At 38.6% G+C, this 19,757-nt stretch overlaps 1 protein-coding gene across 4 annotated transcripts in view; it reads left to right on the top strand.

The window, feature by feature from the left end:
• LOC109111140 (mitogen-activated protein kinase kinase kinase kinase 4-like) overlaps positions 1 to 11,590 on the top strand; it is an 89,128-nt gene extending 77,538 nt beyond the window's left edge. For 2 of the 4 annotated variants that reach the window (XM_042756323.1, XM_042756308.1), the window contains 8 exons: positions 49 to 201; positions 313 to 456; positions 560 to 694; positions 783 to 883; positions 1,477 to 1,626; positions 1,797 to 1,956; positions 2,815 to 2,954; positions 10,837 to 11,590. In XM_042756323.1, the coding sequence (XP_042612257.1) occupies positions 49 to 201; positions 313 to 456; positions 560 to 694; positions 783 to 883; positions 1,477 to 1,626; positions 1,797 to 1,956; positions 2,815 to 2,954; positions 10,837 to 10,920 (1,067 nt within the window). In that variant the 3' untranslated portion in view covers positions 10,921 to 11,590. Of the gene's footprint in view, positions 1 to 45; positions 202 to 312; positions 457 to 559; positions 695 to 782; positions 884 to 1,476; positions 1,627 to 1,796; positions 1,957 to 2,814; positions 2,955 to 10,836 lie in introns of all 4 variants that reach the window. The other 2 variants (XM_042756317.1, XM_042756301.1) reach the window with 1 other exon arrangement.
• Positions 11,591 to 19,757: the final 8,167 nt, after the last annotated feature.

Consider the following 19,757-nt stretch of genomic DNA (forward strand, 5'->3'; position numbering starts at 1 on the left):
AATACATTTAAATCACAAGCTTATTGTATGAGTGTGTATTCTCAGCAGGCTTTAGTAATGAGGGACGTCTGCAGGACCCATCCCGTAAGGGCTCTGTGGTGAATGTAAACCCAGTAAACACTCGGCCACAGAGTGACACACCAGAAATCCGCAAGTACAAAAAGAGGTTCAACTCTGAGATTCTGTGTGCTGCACTTTGGGGTATGTACTACACAATAATAGCCCACTGGAAGTAAAACATGTGGATAGAGAAAATAAACACCTTATTGTTAATTTTTCATCATTCTCTCTTTCTCTTATTTCCTTGTGTAGGAGTAAATCTGTTGGTAGGAACTGAAAGTGGCCTCATGCTTCTTGATCGTAGTGGGCAGGGGAAAGTTTATCCACTTATTAACAGACGCCGTTTTCAACAAATGGATGTTCTTGAAGGCCTTAATATTCTAGTGACAATATCAGGTTAGAGAATATATGACTGACTTGTCAGAACATGTTTAGATTCTTGCTCATTCTTTTAGCAGATATTTGAATTTTCTGTTTATAACCGTAACCCTTTTTACAGGAAAGAAGAACAAACTGCGAGTTTATTATCTGTCATGGCTGAGGAACAAGATTCTGCATAATGACCCTGAGGTGGAAAAGAAACAGGGTTGGACTACAGTGGGGGAGCTGGAGGGATGTGTGCACTACAAAGTCGGCAAGTTTCTAGCTGTCAGGCATGGCTAGTACAACAGGAATCTGTAAAATACAATTATTAAATTTTCTTCTTTTTTGTCATTTTCTAGTTAAATATGAAAGAATCAAGTTCTTGGTTATTGCCTTGAAAAATTTAGTGGAAGTGTATGCTTGGGCACCAAAGCCGTACCACAAGTTTATGGCCTTTAAGGTGAGTGCAATACCCGACATACTCAAGTTACACCAACTCACAACATTTTCCCACCTAATTCAGCTTCGATGTATACTTCTCTTCACACTGAAGGTGCTGGATGCAAAATTTTGGAATAATGCCAGTCCACAAATCTTGTTGTGATGCAGCGCTATAAATCACATTGATCATTCATTTAGAACTGGTTCCCCAACTGAGCCTGGTTTCTCTGTCCATTTCCGTCACCTGATGGAGTTTGGGTTTCTGTGGCTTGTTTAGTATGTCAAAGTTTCTGAATAATTTTTGGTCCCAAATTTTTTATAAAATTTACAGGTAGTCCACTGTATGAAGATTTTTTTGGGTATAATATGTCACAGTTTACTTTATTTTGCTATCCTCACTTACATAAATAAACTATAGTGTCCTGCACTGACTAGTAAAAGAAAATTTAAAAAATTATATCTGGTGTCTGATTTTTGGTTTGACTGTATAAAGTGCTATAGAAACAATGGTGACTTGACATTGAATTGCAGGTTGTAGTAATAAAAATGTAAAGTTTTTGAAAATCAGAGTGGTGGTTGTCTCTTACCTGACATTACCATCTTGTTTCATAGTCATTTGGAGACCTGGTCCACAAGCCTCTCTTAGTTGATCTGACTGTGGAAGAGGGTCAAAGATTAAAGGTCATCTATGGCTCCTGCTCTGGTTTTCATGCTGTAGATGTGGATTCAGGGGCAGTTTATGACATCTACCTTCCCACACATGTAAGCTCTTTTAGGACTTTGACTACTGATTTAAATTTTGTCACATGCTCTTTTTTTTTTTTATTCCAGCTTTTAACAATGTGGTCTTTACTGTTTTAAATTAGTTGAAGGACAGATCATACTTGCTGTAATCATTTTATTCAAATACTTAGCAGTTTTTCTTTTTTCAGATTCAAATGAATATCCAGACCCACGCCATCATCATCCTCCCAAACACAGAAGGCATTGAGCTGTTGGTGTGCTATGAGGATGAAGGCGTGTATGTAAACACTTATGGAAGGATCACCAAAGACGTGGTGCTGCAGTGGGGTGAGATGCCCACTTCTGTTGGTAAGTTGAATTTTTGTGGAGGGTTTATATTTCACTTCAGATAACAGGATACATGTTCTTTGTTTTCCCTAGTGGAAAACAAGAATCCAGTGGTGGATGAAGTACGTGAAAAATTTGCTTGAGTACAGCTACCCTAATGAAATATTAACTTTGCACAGCATCAGTCAAATCCTCTGCATGCATAATCATATTTCTCCAACTTCTTGGCGCATTAGTTAACTGGAGACTTGCTCAATAAAAAAAACAAAATCTATTTTTTACAGATAATACATATAACTCCTCAAAAACTGATCATTCCAGAGAAGGTTGAAAATAATTATTTTCCTTCAAAGAGGGTTGAAAAAAAAACGTTTGCATTTTCAATGTATCTTGTTTAAATAGCTTGTTTGCATCTCTGTACAGCCTTCAGAAGGATCCCAGCACCTGGAACAAGTGGATGGTTTATTTTTAATAGGTGCCAGGTTGACAGCAGCTCATCACAGTATATGTGTGTGTGTTTTATATTTAATTGTGAGGACCGAATGTCCTCATGTTGTGAAATACTTTGACAACCCACTAGTGTGGACATTTTACTGGTCCTCACTAGTTTAAAAGGCTTATAAATCAGCCAAAATATGTTTTTATTTAAATCCAGCATTCTGCATATATTCTGTGATGGGTATGTTTAGGGGTAGGGGTTTGTTTAGATGATAATATTGATGAAAATACCATTAGCCTAATAGACAGTTAATGAAAGTCCATGCAATGTCCCCACTAAGATGATGAAACAAACATCTGATGTGTGTGTGTTTTCTTTATCTATTTTTGATTATGTCAGGAATATATAAATTAATTGAACTCTTCTGCATCTTTTTGTAGCTTACATCAGATCAAACCAGATCATGGGCTGGGGGGAGAAAGCTATTGAGATTCGTTCTGTGGAGACTGGTCACCTGGATGGTGTGTTCATGCACAAGAGGGCACAACAGTTGAAGTTTCTCTGTGAAAGAAATGACAAGGTTAGACATCCACACAGGGAAAAAAAATTATTATGGCATACCTTACGGAACCAAGCAAAAAACTAAATACAGCATCCTACTCACTTTCATGTCATTCCAAACCTGTATGACTTGTCTGTTTTACATGGAGTGCAGAAAAAGAAGAATGTCTGCCACAGATATTCTTGTTATACCAATGTCACATTAAAATAGCAAGTGTTACATTATTTTTCCTGACAGATAAAAATAGACCATAATGGAAAATTTACTGCTCACTTAAACTGGCAGATAAGTATTATTATTTGTGGCTCAGCCTTTTTATACCACAGAGCATTTCACTAAAATTTCATTAATTTTTTTTTTCTTTTCATCAAATGAACTTCACACTTTCTGAAAGGTATCATCTTTGGCCATTAAAAAACATTTGTCAATCGAACCAGTAATTGAAAGATACAATGCTGCTGGCTGAAATTATCTTCTGTAATGTAACTGGCTGATTTGAACAATTTAATTAATTAATTTAATAGGTGTTCTATATTCTTATTGGTGTTTTGTGCACCCCACATTTAGTGCTTAAAAGATGCCATATCACCAAAGGTGTGTATTTGTTTATTTTTGGGGGTTACACTTTATTTTATGGTATTCTTGTTAAAGTATAATTTTACATTTAAGTACTAAGTAATACACTGCTCAAAAAAAATCATCACTTAATAATCACAGTTCCACCATAACACCAAGTCAGTTAAACTTAAGGGATATCAGTCTGTCCAGTTAGGAAGTGTAAGTGATTGTGAATCAGTTTCACCTGCTTTGTTGTAAATCAGAGTGACAGCAAGTGCACAAGAGAGGTAACAGCTAAACAACCCCCAAAAAAGGAATGATTTTGCAGGTAGTGACCACAGACAATTGCTTTCTCCTTATCCTTCCTGACAGATTTCTCTAGTTTTGTGTTTTATTAGTGTCTCTACTTATAGCATGGGGCAGTACCTGCAACCCAGTCAGGTTGCACAGGTAGTCCTGCTTCATACAGGATGACATGCCATTGCAATGAGGTTTGGTCTGTCTCCCTGCACAGTCTCAAGAGCATGAAGGAGGTACTGAGCCTGACCTCATGTGACCATAAATGTGGTCATGTAAAATCTGACCATGACCCTTGCACTTATTATTTATTTATTTATTTTTAATCACATTAAATACCAACTATTGTCCTGTAATAATAAAAGGCAGCATTTAATAATAATAAAATTATTATATATATAATAGTATAATACAATACAATATAATAAAAATATTAATAGAATTTTATTATTAAAGTACCTGCCAAAAGTTTGGAAACATTACAATTATTAATGATTTTGAAATGAATCTCTTCCGAGGCTGCATTTATTTGATCAAAAATAAAGTAAAAACAGCAATATTGTGAGATATTAATACATATAATTAAAAAGGTTTTCTATTTTAATATATTATAAAATGTAGTTTATTCCTGTGATGCAAAGCAGAATTTTCTGCATCATTATTCCAGTTTTCAGTATCACATGATTTTTCAGAAATCATTATAATTTGATGCTTAAGAAACATTTCTGATTATCAAAAGAAACCTTTGAAGAATAGAAAATTCAAAATAAGTGGAAATGGTGATACATCTTATTTTTCAGGATTCTTTGATAAATAGAAAGTTGAAATGGAATAAAAGTTGAAATAGATAAATAGAAACTTGCATTTATCAAATATATTTTTTACATTTATTAAATATGCATCTTTTTTTAGTTTGCATGATAGGACTAGGTGTTACGATCCCAATATTCAGCACAATTTAGCCGCACCATAGGACATTTTCCCTTCACCGTGAGCAGAACACTGCGAGACGCAGCAATGGTTACGCTCTGATTTTGGTTCAGCAAGAAACCAGGGTCATGGCCTAATCCATGTCTGTGGTACTTGCTTCAATACCCAATAATCAGTTGTGAATTTACAATTGATTTATGCGTGACTAGGGAACAACAAAAAAAAGGACTATTATGGTAAGATGGATAGATGACGACGGTACAATTCTTTGCTGCAGTCATTGGGTGGGGATCCTTGACGTTTTGATGATATGTTATGCTGTACATGATGTGTACTTATCTTTCATGGTTGTTGCAAGTGAGACACCTTATCTGATGTCCATCAGATCCCAGATTCTGTGCGAACTTTAGCCTGGGTGAAACATGCCTTTTGTTTAGGTGATGTTGCCAATGGCCTTTGTATGGTGTTTCCACCAATGCAACACATCATCAGTTGTGTACCCCAGCCTCATTGGGTTTTTCGGCCCTTTATCACAAGACACCCTCAGCTGAGACAGGCCTACCACAGGCTGATCAGACCTGGGTGTGTGTCACTTTGTTACATGGTCATTTGGCAGCCCACATTGTGTCTATCCACTTCAACCATAGCCAGTGGCGGCTGCTTTCAGCGACTGTGGCCGGTTCCCTGACTATCCTCCGCTGGACCTATCCTCTGATGTCCAACTCCTTCAGCAGGCTTATAGTGGAACTAGCCACAAAGCCCCTGCAGCCTACTTCCACCGTGTAAACTTTAATTGTCCAGTCCCGCTTCTCTGCCTCAGCTGCCTAGTTGGCATATCACAGCTTCTTCCTTTCAAAGGCCTCGTTAATGGCCTCTTCCCAATCGACTATAATGACGAACCTACTGGAGTTGGACCAGAGAACCAGATCTGGGCGCACATTGGTGACTGCAATTTTGAATGGGAAAGTGAGTCTGAGGATTAAGTCAACTCGCATTTCCCAGTCCCTGGCTATATTCAGCTGGTCTGCGTAAGGGAACAGGCACTTAGCACACTTTTTCTCTCCTTCCCTAACAAAGGACTGCTTTTTTGGTAAGGTATTCTTGGCATTTTGGGGATGACGTTTGTTGAAACTCTCTTGGTCTCCATTGCTGCCACCAAGCACTTCAGTACTTGATTGTGGCGCCATGTGTACGTTCCCGGTGTCAGGCTGGTCTTACAACCCACCAGGATATGTCTGAGGTTTGTCGGAGCTGCACACAGGTGGCAGTCTGGTTCTTGTCCACACCATACCTGCAAGTTTGTTGGAGAGGGCAGCACATCATCCTAAATACTCAAGATGGTGGCAGTCGCAGTGTTTTTGTACGACTTTATCACGTCTACCTGTCTTTAAGAACGCATACAGTCATTCATTTCTGCTCGATGTCGGCAGAACCACATTTTTATTGTTAAACACCGCGCACGCTAGTGTTGTCACGGTACCAAAATTTCAGTATTCGGTGCCGATACCAGTAAAAATCCACGGTTCTCGGTACCAATTACAGTACCAAAGCAAAACACAAAAACATAATTAAAAAATTTGACTATACTTTCATTTAATTCAAACTGTGTACATATTTAATTTTAAAGGGCTTTTGAAAACATTTTAGAGTTATTCAACTGCTTTTCTGACTGATATGACACAATGTTAACTATTTGTTCATTCTCTAAAATGCATATCTTAGATTCATAATTCATTTAAAAGCCTCTTGTGTGTAAAAATAGTAAATAGCATCATGTCCTCTTGTTTTTTTAACCTAATAAAAGTAATAGGAGCATTAAATAGTTAATAAAGAAACTTCATTCTAATGCTCATTATATTTATAGTAGTTATAATTCATTAAACGATTAACTACTCTAATAACAGCATTAATTTCAATCCGACATTCAAATTAAAATATTTAATAATATTCATAACAGAAGCAGTGTTTTCCACAGCCTTTCGCTCTATTTTTGGTGGCATATATATGCAAATTCATTTTCTGCCAGCAGGAGGCGCTTGTAGAGCGCTAGAGAGGTTTCCTCAGTAACGGCTGTAATCAAATAAGCGCTCCTTTCCTTAATTCCTCCTTTTGATGTAGTCATGTCTCAATGCTTTTATGAAGAGAGCGCATCTGCGCACCTTTCGGATAGCGCATCAAGAACCGGGTTGACCGGGCGCTCGGTACCACCGGTACTTAAAAAACCTGGTATCGTAATGTTTTCATTTTTTTAGTACCGACTTGGTACCAAAGTGCCGGGTCTTTTGACAACACTAGCGCACGCGGAAGAGCTGCGGGATCTCAGCCTGCTCCGGAGGCCTACACCATCACCGACCCCCACTACTGCATCTCTACACAGCCATACTGCTCGTTGCTGTATACATCCCTCCCAGCTCCAACAACAAAAACATTAGTGAGGCACTGAATGAACTGTACCAACACATCAGTGAGCAGCAGACAGTCCACCCTGATGCTTTTCTCATCATAGCTTTTCTCAGACCACATCACTGTCATGCTAATGCCTGCATGCTCCTCTGACCATCAACAGTGCAACTGTGGAGAGAGTGGAGAGAGTGAGCAGCACCATGCTCCTGGGTGTGCACATCACAGAGGACCTCTCCTGGACTGACAACACTGCAGCACTGGCCAAGAAAGCACAGTAGCATCTCTACTGCCTCCGCAACTGAGAAGAGCCAGAGCCCCGGACCCCATCATTTGCACCTTCATTCTGACAAGCTGCATCACTGTGTGGTATGACACCTGCAATGCAACCTGCCGGAAGACCCTTCAACGCATAGTGAGAGTAGCTGAGAAGATCGTTGGTGTCTCTCTCCCCTCCCTCCAGGACATTTATGGAACCCGTCTCACCCGCAAAGCCCTCTGCATCGCATGTGATCCCACCTATCCGACACACAGCTTCTTCAGTCTGCTGCCATCAGGGAGGAGACTTCGGAGTCTCCAGGCCAGGACCAGCAGACTGAAGGACAGTCCCCCCCTCCCTTCTCGTGCCCCAGGCACCACTTAACTCTGAACCCCCTTCTCTTTTTTGCACCCCCCCCCCCAGCTCCCACATCCCTAGGTTTATTTTATATTTAATCTGCGTCTATCTGTATTTTTAGGCTCTACTGTTAGTGTTATCTGTATCCACCAAGGGTCTGAGAGTAACGCAATTTCAATTCTTTGTATGTATGTGTTGTCAAGTCAAGTCACCTTTATTTATATAGCGCTTTAAACAAAAAAGATTGCGTCAAAGCAACTGAACAACATTAATTAGGAAAACAGTGTGTCAATAATGCAAAATGACAAAGGCAGTTCATCATTGAATTCAGTGATGTCATCATGCAGCTCAGTTCAGTTTAAATAGTATCTGTGCAATAATTTGCAATCAAATCAACGATATCGCTGTAAATGAAGTGTCCCCAACTAAGCAAGCCAGAGGCCACAGTGGCAAGGAACCAAAACTCCATCGGTGACAGAATGGAGAAAAAACCTTGGGAGAAATCAGGCTCAGTCGGGGGGCCAGTTCTCCTCTGACCAGACGAAACCAGCAGTTCAATTCCAGGCTGCAGCAAAGTTTCCTATGGTCTTGTCCCGGTGGTAGTCTGTTGTACATGTGGAAGAGTTGACAATAAAGCAGACTTGACTTGACTTGACTTGATCATATGTGGCTCTCACGATAAAACTTAGCCTGTTGGTTTCCATGCTCCACAGCCCACTCCAAGTGATTTTACGCAGTTCTATACCTTGCCACCTCATCCAGCAGCTTTGTTGGGACTGCTCTAGCGCATCTAGTTGCTTCCTCCTGACAGCATACCTCCTCCACCACCAAGTGTTGCTGTTGCCTTTTGCCATTTAGGTGTTGTTATTCCCAACCCAAGTCCCCCTCTAGAATATTGGACTTGCCCCAAAATATCCCAGTGTCTGAGGGCCGCCTTGGCATTAGCAGCTGCTGTAACTGGATTCCATTTCCTCCCTGTCGCCAATGTTGGAGCAGCATCTCTTACGCAGGGATTAGGGCTGTGCGATTAATCGAAATCGTAATAAAATCACGATTTGAGCATGTGCGATTTCTAAATCGCTTTATAGCATGATTTTCCACGGTCCCGACCTCCCGCAGTATGCTATCCGATCCAATCAGAATGCAGCACACCTAAGTGGAGCGCGAGAACAGAACAGACTGGGCATATGCCTAACTCCAGGTTCACACTCTGTCTGTGATGCATATTTTTTCCGAGCCCATGTTAATGGATCAGAACGTTCACACTGCAGGCCGTAAAAGATGTGAACAGAAAAGGTTAGAAATCGAAAGGTGCAAAAAGGATGAATATCTAGCGCATGAGCATAGAGAGAGTTGTGAGTGCACAGGACACAGTTTGAACAAGAGGAGACACGTTTTAAGTGTGCGCACTCTCTCCGGACGAGAGCAGCGTGTATCTGAGCACACGTGTCTGGTTTTGTGACAAAGCAAAGTAAAAATGCATTCTAGCGTAAAAATAAAATCCCCCCGCTACTGCGTCTATGCTCTCGCTACACAATAACGCGCTCTCTCTGCAGCTTCTGAACCGCACACACATACTGTATACGCACTGCAAACGGAGTACGTGTGAACCTTGGGTAATAAATATATTTCAGCACCTGAGGCATCGCTATGAGCTCTATGACCAATGCATGGCAAAAAAAAAAAAAAAAAAGGCCCTGGACACGTTTTTTTTTTTTTTTTTTTTTTTCATATGTCTAGACATTTTGTTTGACATCTTTACTTAGTGATTATTTTGACTTATGTCTGTTCTAGAGGCATGTTAAAACTTTTTGATAAAGCTCTCATTGGTTTTCTTTTTGGAAATATGTTTCAAATTTATACTGAATGCATTTATGACTAAAAAAAAGAAAAAGAAAAAACCTCAATTTATCCAGAATTATGCAGATCTATTTTGCACACAAACAGCTCTTAAAGAGTCCAGTTTTATGTAGCCTATTGATTTTTGTTCATGGTATTCAGCTCCAGTAAATGGTTTGCAAAAAAGAGACACAGGATAAATGTTTGATATCATTATTTAACCACATTGGAATCGAAACTGGGAATCGAAAAGAATCGTAATCAATAAGGAGAATCAGAATCATTAAAATTCAAACGATACCGAATGCTGCCCACAACAGCTTATGTGGCACTGTCCCAAAGGCATCTTTTGTAACATTTGAAATGTCTTCACTCACTTTTCATCACTTTAATGTATGATGAATAAAATTAATTTCTCTCTCTTTTTAAAATCTTACAACAAATGTTTGAGTGGTATCATTGTTTCCACAAAATTGTTAAGCACGAAAAACTTTTAAAAATATAATAGACTATAGCCTATATTTATATTATTACATCACAACCGTTGTGAATTTATGGTAGTACTAAGCAATCTCAAATCTCACCACCATTCATAAAGTTCCCGGGTGAGTAACATGTTTCAGCGCTGATTCTACTTGCATTTGGCGCTTTGAACCATTTGAATCATTTTATCTGTCCTGCAGGTGGCGCCGCGATTTCAATCATCATGCAGTAACCAACATTACCCTGATGACCCCCCACGCCAATTTATTTTTTATTATTATTACTGATCTGCATAATTCACGTGGGTCATGCTTTTAGGCTGGAATTCCAGATTAATCCGTAAGAATCACATCCCTGATGTAAATAAAGATTTTCAACTTAAATGTTTTGTTCATCAACATCCCAATGTGTGATTTGAGTGTTCCCTTAATTTTTTTGAGCAGTATATTAAATAAAAACATGTATTTACTTTAGCGTTACGATTAGGTTAGTTTGGTTAGGTTAATTATAAAGAATATACTGTTATTACTAATGCTAGTACATGTAATGTAGAACAAATATACCAAAAAATAAAGTGTTACCATTTTTGTCATTCAATTTTTTTTTCTATGCAATTAAAATAAATGGACTTTCATTGTATGTACACACTGAGACATTTTTTCTATCCTCTATTGTGAAGAAATGCTTACAGGTTTGGAATGATGGGATAAACCCTTTAATGATTGTAAATTATATAGCCATGTCATCTTAACATCTGCAGTCACTTTGTTTCTTTAGGTGTTCTTTGCCTCTGTGCGCTCTGGAGGGGTGAGCCAAGTTTATTTCATGACTCTCGGGCGGAGCAACCTACTCAACTGGTGATGAAGATGCTTTCCTTTAATGAAAGTACCAACAGACTGTCTCTCTGAACCCTGTGGACCCAGCACGACAAATATTAACCTTAAATTGAATTTCTATTCAAGGGTCTTGTGCTGTCCTTGACACTGGCACCATTGTGGGGGAAACCCTGAGAGAATCTTGAGTGTATATAAACATAAAATACATTCTGAAAGGGAGTAGGAGTTTATGTGGAAGAGTGTTATGCCATCTGTTACATCCACAGCTCTACTATTGGTGATCTGCTGTATCTCAGTTTTTATTGTATTTTTTTTTTATTTTTGTGTGTTTGAATCCCACACCTTTGAACATTTATTATTATTCAGGGCTTTGTTTGTTCAGTCTTTGTTATAAGGAATTCAAGGGCTGAGAATTAATACTCTAGTGTATGAAAGTGTTTTTCCATGGACTAACCATCTATGATGATATCTCTTCTGTTGTCATTTTTTTTCTTTGTGAAATTGTCAATTCCCCAAAAACCTGGGTCACACAGTATCATTGTGCTAGTGGCGATTAATATAGGGATGCAGTTTCTTTTTCTTTTTTTTTCTTTTTTATTTTCATTTTATAATATCAACTATACAGTTCATGAGTATCTTTGTTATTTTATAGGTATTGCACTTGATAAATAAATTGCAAAGTATATTCCTATTGATTTGCAGAATGGATTGCTTGAGTGAAGGAACATTTACAGACACTTAAATGTAAAACTTGTATTCTGTTACACTGTTAACCACTTCCTGAGTGAACAATTAATTTTATATATTATCAACTGACTTTAGAGTCATAAAAGTCTGGTTCTTTTTAGTGCTTTCAATCAATTAAAAAAAGTTAACTAATTGCACATTTTTTCTGTGATTAATCATCTAAAGCATCTATATAATTTTTGTCTTAGATGTGCCAAACCAATCTGTGATGCTGCTTGCAGACTTCTTGAAATTACATTCCCTAAGCTTGACTATATAGTTCCTATGACATTTAAAAATTTGAATTTGTATTTTTAAAAATTACTGTCAGACACAAAATTCTAACTAATAGCTGCTGGACAAACAGGATTTTGGACTTTATACCCCTGCCAAAGCTAAAACTGCTCTCCATCTGATCACATTTTATCTTGTCATTCTATACCATATTGGTTTGTTTGTTACAATAAGGTATTGCGCTGCTTATATTAGAATTTATTTGCATATTACCATGCATTTTTGCAGCGGTGGTTCTAGCTTGTACTGTATGGCGCCCTGGGTTAACCACCCCTTCTACCACTCCTAAATGAAATTAATTTTTCAGAAATTGTGCTATTTTATATAAATTTATATATTTAGATTATTGCTAAAATCATTAATAAAGTGAGTGATGTTACATTTGTTTAGAAAAAAAATGCATTGTTACAAAATCACTTTACTGTCTGGTTATGTAAGGTAGTTAGACAGAAAAAGAAGTGTTGTTGCCCTATGTGTAATAACATGGCAAGCCACATAGCATAACATAAGTGATATAAGTGATATAAGCATATTTTAGCAAGATGAGTGATGGCTGCATATATACCATTTAGTTTTTTGCACATTTCCCTTTTTTTTCGTTCATGCTGCTTCATAGTTCTTTTAAAAGCATTTTTAGAGTGTTGCATTATAACCAACCACACAAATCTGTTGAGCTTATGAATTCAATGGCCAGTCAGAAGCATTGGGCTTCAATCCCATTGGGCTTCAATCAATCCCATGTTGGATTTTTTGTGCTTATTTTAAAAAATAAGGTTGCTTACTGAAAAAAAATCTGACAAGCAACTTTGTTTACATTTATGCTTGTCTTATTCTCCAATGCATTGATTGGCACTCTGTCTGCTCACAGTGGCCAATCAGTGCAATAAAAGGTTTGTTCGATCGCATGCTGCGCAGACCAATCGGTGTATGACATCAAAGTATTTGGGAAGCCAAACACACAGAAAGTAGGACGAAACAGTGCAGTATTAAAGAGTTTGTGCCTTGCTGACCTGTCAAAGGAGCGGCTCAATGGACTAAGCAGCGCCACTGACTCGACAGCGCAGAGAGTACGTTGCTAGCGCCACCGAATGGACAGCAAGGCGCTGATCAATTGAAACCACGCAGCACGAACACTAGGCAACTTCAATTTCATGTATTTTTCCCTGAACATAGCATGATGAAGATCAGTATTAAGTTATTACGTTTCTTTTGCCTATTATCTTTCATATTACTACATGTAAACAAAGCAGTTTTGAGAGATAGTACCTTCATTGCAATGGATCGAATGGTGGCTGCAAAAGAGCTCTTAACACCACCTCTAGGTCCTAGGTTGGAACTATGGGTGGATGTGGGGGATGCAGTCTCCTCACCCTCCTAAGAAATCTCACCACCACCACATGCCCGCCCAGTTGCCTGCCCAGCGGGGAATGAAACAAAGCAATAGCGGCTACATAGACTTTAAGTGTTGATGGTAGACATCCACTATCCGGCCTATACTGTAGAAAATGCAGAACATCTGCCACGGAGCATGTCGCCAGGTTGATATGAACATCACTGCATCATTTCACAAACACTCCTAACATCCAGCTCCCGCCGAGTCTCCGCTTCGGTTGGGGCAGCCCTTTTCCCCCTCCTCTGAGCTGGGCGGGTCACTAAAGAGGACCTAGATCTGGAAGGTGGCTAGAACATGTGCAGAGGCATGATCTGACTCATAGCTTTGGTGCGCTTTTGAGACTGTGAATCTTTCGACGATGAATTCACCAAAGAGGCCGGAGAAAGTGATGGGTGCATTAAGGAGCATGTTGCGGTCTGCGTCCTTGAGGTCAGCCAGGTTCAACCATAGGTGCCTCTGAAGAACTACCATAAAACCCATGGATGGCTGATCACCTGGGCAGCGTGCTTTGTTGGCATCAACGCAAAGTCTGTCATTAATCGTGGACACAGGTGTGCGGCGACAGTCTCCTCGACAGGGGCATGCACACATACCTGTGGGCTTCTGCCCCGTCCACATGGGAGAGGACCGAAGGTAACGAAGTCCGCGATGGATGAAGGGAGGCGGAAACATCATCTGATATGGTGACTGGGGATTGAGGTGATTGCGGAGATTTGTCGCTTTCACCTCCGGGTGGGGGAGGGGGCACACCAGTGGCTCACTGGGAGCAGTGGGCTTCACCCCGAAAAGGCCACGAGCCATATTCTGGCGAGTCCTGAGCACGCGTGCTGGCAGGTCAATGTTTGACTCGTCCAACACCGCCTCAGCGCGGGCCAAGTCCAGGCAGGCAATGCAGTGATCATGTTTGTCTGGCGGGTCAGTGGGTCCCACACAGATACTGCAGTATAATGTCATCTTCGTTCTTGATTGCTCCGCAATGTCGAGAGAAAGCTTGAAAGGGAACTGCAATCAGTGTATCTCTACTATTAACATTTAATTTTACCCTGACTCCATGCCAAATCCTTAAATTAATGGTATTCAGAAGAAAAACAAGAATGAAAAATAGAAGTAGCCATGTAAAACATACAAGCTCACATAAAAAAATAATGCCATTAATTACAAACATTTATTTGAAACGCCAAGCCTAAACAAATTTATTTGAATCGAAGATGAAACTGTACCAACATTGGGCTCGTGCATCTCTCATTCGGTCCAGAGTTTCCATATTTGCTATGTCATTTTTGGATGCTAAACTATTTATGTAAATCAGCACATACGGAGAAATGCATTTGGAGTAACAGCAAGTGGACAGGTGATGATACTGCCTTTATATTGTACAACAAACAAATTAAATTAAGCAGAATAACTTTTTATATGTTTGGTTGACTGTTTTATTTTGATAATAAACAGGCTGCAATGTCAAGTTAGCAATGCCAGGACTGAGATGTTGTGTGAGCGTGCAAGGTGCCATTTTATATTACAAATAAGAGTAGGATAATATGCCCTATGGACAACATATGAAACTAAAAAAAAAAATAATAATTTTTATGTGTACATTCTAAATGACAGCAAATTCATTGCTTTGAAAAATAAAGAAAACAACAGATTGCTCTGCTTTATTATCCTTTCCGGTGCATGCCACAAGCATGAACCAAAACACAGCTGACGTGCCTACTCATAAAAGTCAAGTCACCTTTATTTGTATAGTGCTTTATACAATACTGGTTGTGTCAAAGCAGCTTTACAGAGCCAAACAGGAAAATAGTTTCAATGATTCAAGAAGTAGTAGTAGTCTACATTTATATTATTTGACATTAAATGCATTATATAATTACTTTGGAATACATCACAGCATGTATTGGGGGAAGTCGTGGCCTAATGGTTAGAGAGTTGGACTCGTAATCCAAAGGTTGCGAGTTCAAGTCATAGGCCGGCAGGAATTGTAGGTGGGGGGAGTGAATGTACAGCGCTCTCTCCACCTTCAATACCATGACTGAGGTGCCCTTGAGCAAGGCACTGAACCCCCAACTGCTTCACGGGCGCCGCAGCATAAATGGCTGCCCACTGCTCCTGGTGTGTGTTCACTGCTGTTTGTGTGCACTTTGGATGGGTTAAATGCAGAGCACGAATTCCGAGTATGGGTCACCACACTTTCACTTTCAGCATGTTTTCCCTGCTAAAAAAAAAACGCTGTGACCAGCCCAGATGACCAGCTAAAACCAGCCTAAGGAGGTTGGCTGGTTTTAGCTGGTCATCTAGGCTGGTCACAGCTAGTCAGCAGGCTTCTTTAGCTGGTCAGGTTGGGAGACCAGCTAAAACCAGCTGCTTTCAGCTAAAACCAGCCAACCAGCTTAGGCTGGTTTTAGGTGTTTTTGTTGTTGTTGTTGTTGTTGTTGTTGTTTCAGCAGGGTCATGATAAAAAAAAAAAGTGACTTACAGTCCAAAAAATAAGCTATAGCAAATTATTTTGTGAACCCCTGGCACTTTGAGAACCACTGATATTCATAGAAAATAAGCCTTTTTCTCAGCTGCGGTGCAGGTTGTGTCGGGCCATTCATTACTCTGGTTGTTTGATGAGAAAAAGATTAAATGTAGTAGCAATAAACACATAAAAAAATCAGTACAGCTTACAGCAGTGAAGGACTTTTATTCTGCTGTTCGAAACTGAGGAAGAACCATAGACTCCAAGCGGTAATTCTAAAGACAACAAACTTGGGTGGTTGACGTATAAGGATTTTCAACAGGCCAATTTTAAAATGCAAAAAAATAATAAAATCTATTGTAATTGTTCAAACATTAAGAAAGTTGTCTACACACAAATTCATATTCAAATTTAAAATGAAGTGATTTTAATGTTTTTTCATCTAGATGAATTGACCGTAGCCTTATAAAAAAATATCATGTGGTGCGACCATGATTTATATTAACATTAAATAATGTCCTTAACATGATTACATTTTTCTGTAAATTTCTTGGTAATTAAACCGTCTAGAAACAAAGTATTTGCATTTAATTTGAATTTTTGTAAATAACGATCTCTTATTTTTGTTCTATGATTTCAGAGTTGCCTCCTTAAATGTAGTAAACAGACTTATTTTATCTGTAAATTGCATAAAACTGATAAAAATGTTTTAAAAAATACCATTCACTTAAGCATACAGTAGCAGTGATTCATATTTCAACCACAGAAATTAGATTTCTTTTATTTAATACAGTTATTGCTATTATTGGTTGCACCACATGATGAGTGGTCGCTCCAAATGACATAAAGACCTTATATCATTAAAAATCTCGTGGCATTAACTACAGGCATTTTTTTAGCCCCAGTTATTTCAGTACTTTGCCCAATATCTGCTCAATTCACCCTTTCGCCGGGAGTTTGATTAACAGGCAGTCTGTATATATACATGCATATTATAACGGCGAATCCGTCATTTTTGTCCAACAAACAAACCAGACAGGAGAGTAGATTAACGTCGGTGGACTTGAACTTGAAAAATGGTGTGTATTGACTAGTGGTGGGCCGTTATCTGCGTTAACGTGCTGCGTTAACGTGAGACTCTTATCGGGCGATAAAAAAAAAATATCGCCGTTAATCTATTCTCAAAGTTGGGTTGGGAGCTGGCTATTAAAAATCAAATTAAGTCACTATCAACAAAATTTATAGATGGATTGTGCATAAATGTTAAGTTTAAATATTACATTTTAATGTAGAAATATTAAAAATATAAAATAAACTACTTTTATTTAAATATGAAACTACAACCACTAGTTGGTGGCAGCAAGTGACTGCATATTATAACGGCGAATCCGTCATTTTTGTCCAACAAACAAACCAGACAGGAGAGTAGATTAACGTCGGTGGACTTGAACTTGAAAAATGGTGCGTATTGACTAGTGGTGGGCCGTTATCGGCGTTAACGTGCTGCGTTAACGTGAGACTCTTATCGGGCGATAAAAAAAATATTGCCGTTAATCTATTCTCAAAGTTGGGTTGGGAGCTGGGTCTATACTACGCAAGCTATGATAACTTTCACCGTGATAGTTTAGCGCGGATGTATACCTAGACGAATTGCACTGTAGGGGGCGAGAACGAGTCTTCGAACCTGTGTGTATGCCTACTGTGAAATTACCAAGCTTCCCAAAAAGAACCTCGACAAGACTCATGCCTGTTTCACACATACTCCGTCTGCAGTGCATATGCAGTCCGCAGCACGGACTCATTGTGCTTTCACACAGGACGCGTTCACAGTCCGCTACTGATCCGTGGCTTAGTCCACAAACACAACATTTGTTCATTATTCTATATTTCAAACCATGTAAAAAAAACAAAAAAAATTGTGACTCTTATCACAGAACAGTAACAACCTTTCATAATCATAGACATTAGTTTAAACTTAATAAATATAAACAACACATTATTCATGCATTTGACATGCACAAGCAAATGGCAAAACATTTAAACACAACAATTAGCCTACTTTTCTTGTTGGGATATCGCAAATATTTAAAATTAAAGCACCACTGACATAAACAGTCAACTCTTGTGCCTTTTGCATTTAAATCTTTATTACAAGCAATCGTACGGTTCTTAATGAACTTTATTTTTCTGCTTCCATAAAAGTGCATAGGCCTATATCATGTTGCCTCTTTTATCTAAAGGTGCTCTTTTTCTTGTTTTAAACCTAGCCAAAAACCCATGTGTTGCGTGTATAACACAGAAGTCTTTAATTAGTATTCATTTATTGTGAAATTACTGCATTTCCGTGTCAATCCATGTTCATTTTTACCGTGAACAATGCGCTGTCATTTTAATTCAGCGCATGAAGCACAGCAAAAATAGATTCGGTACGTAAACGATCACTGCACTGCTGCAGACGCACCGCTCCTGGAACGCACTGACAGACCACAACCGCGTGAGCGCTGGAATCCATTAACATGGGTGCTTAAATTTTTTTTTTTAAAGTTTGCAACGCATACGCACTACAAACGGAGTATGTGTGAAACAGGCGTAAGTTTGTTTGCAACTTGTGCAATGCGGAATTAGTTTACTGTAGGAGTTCTTCCAGTCTCAATTACCACCTAAACGCAAAGCATCCCTTAGCTAATGCGGAAGATGCCGGGCCAAGCAATGTAGCGCAGGGGAAGAGTCGTCGTTAAACTACTATGTTTGAGTGCAGCACAGCTCTATCAGTACTAACAAGTACATCTTATTGAACATAATTTGAATGCCTTCGGCAGAATTCAAATGAGCCATTTTAATCTAGATTAATCTAGATTCATTCCAAGATTACAGTGAGATTAATCTAGATTAAAAAAAATGATCTATGCCCACCACTAGTACTGACATCTTTTCACGGTTGAAACAAGATACCTTCTGATGTTAATTTATGTTTATTTCATGCTATGAATAGAAAGAGATCAGTTCATGTGATGCTTGAACTGGGGCACTACAGTGATCTGTCAGGACATGTTAAAAAAACACAAAACAGTATTTGTTGTTTGAATTAAAAAAAAAATCTAATTTTGAACACTGAGAATAATAATGAAGATCTTTCTTATAGTAGAAAATGACATCTGGAGTTTGTGCTAGAGTGCAGGGTTAGAATTAACATGCTGCCTATGGTGGGTGTTTATTTTACTTTGCTTGGCAGTGGAATCTGGCAGAATAGATTTAAATATTTATTAATAAATAAATAATAAATTACTAATACATGCATAATTACCAAACTAAAATTACATGCTGTGAATTATTTTCTTTTGCATTTTTTTCTCATGTTGTACAAAGATTAAACATAAACCTTCTGAAATGAACCAAATTGCATAGAAATCTATTCCAAATCATACTAAAATAAGATATGTTATGTATATAAACCATCAATTGAATATAAAAGCACAAAAACTGCCAATCTGGGACATATATCTATAATCAAATACACTCTGCAGTGGTCGCACCACATGATATTTGGTCACACCTGTGGGATTACAAATTTAAGAATCTGTTTAAAATATGCTGTTCCTATGTTCTGACATAGCATCACATGAAAAACTAAGGTGAAGTTCATTGTATTGAGCATTTAAGGTAAATATGATGACATCAGACAAATGTTTCTCTCAAGCAAAGTCTGTAACAAAAGGTTCCTGTCAGTTCCTGTTCTCTTATTGTTAGACAAATTAACCAGATTACTGAGACTATCAGCTTTTGTTTGTAATGGCTCTTGGTGCCTCTGCCCCAGTCTTTGAGTAGTTATGCTGATTGGATTAGGACTGGTGAAATGGGGCAGGTTGCTATAACTGAATACTTCATTTGCATGCTTTGTTTAAGGTTGTCACCCAGGTGCTTTGTCTCCATTTCTAAGCACTGCCCCCTAAATGTATATAAACTACAATGTATCACTGCCTTAGTTAGA

This window comes from Cyprinus carpio, chromosome A1 (assembly GCF_018340385.1).
Source record: "Cyprinus carpio isolate SPL01 chromosome A1, ASM1834038v1, whole genome shotgun sequence".
Taxonomy (NCBI): domain Eukaryota; kingdom Metazoa; phylum Chordata; class Actinopteri; order Cypriniformes; family Cyprinidae; genus Cyprinus; species Cyprinus carpio.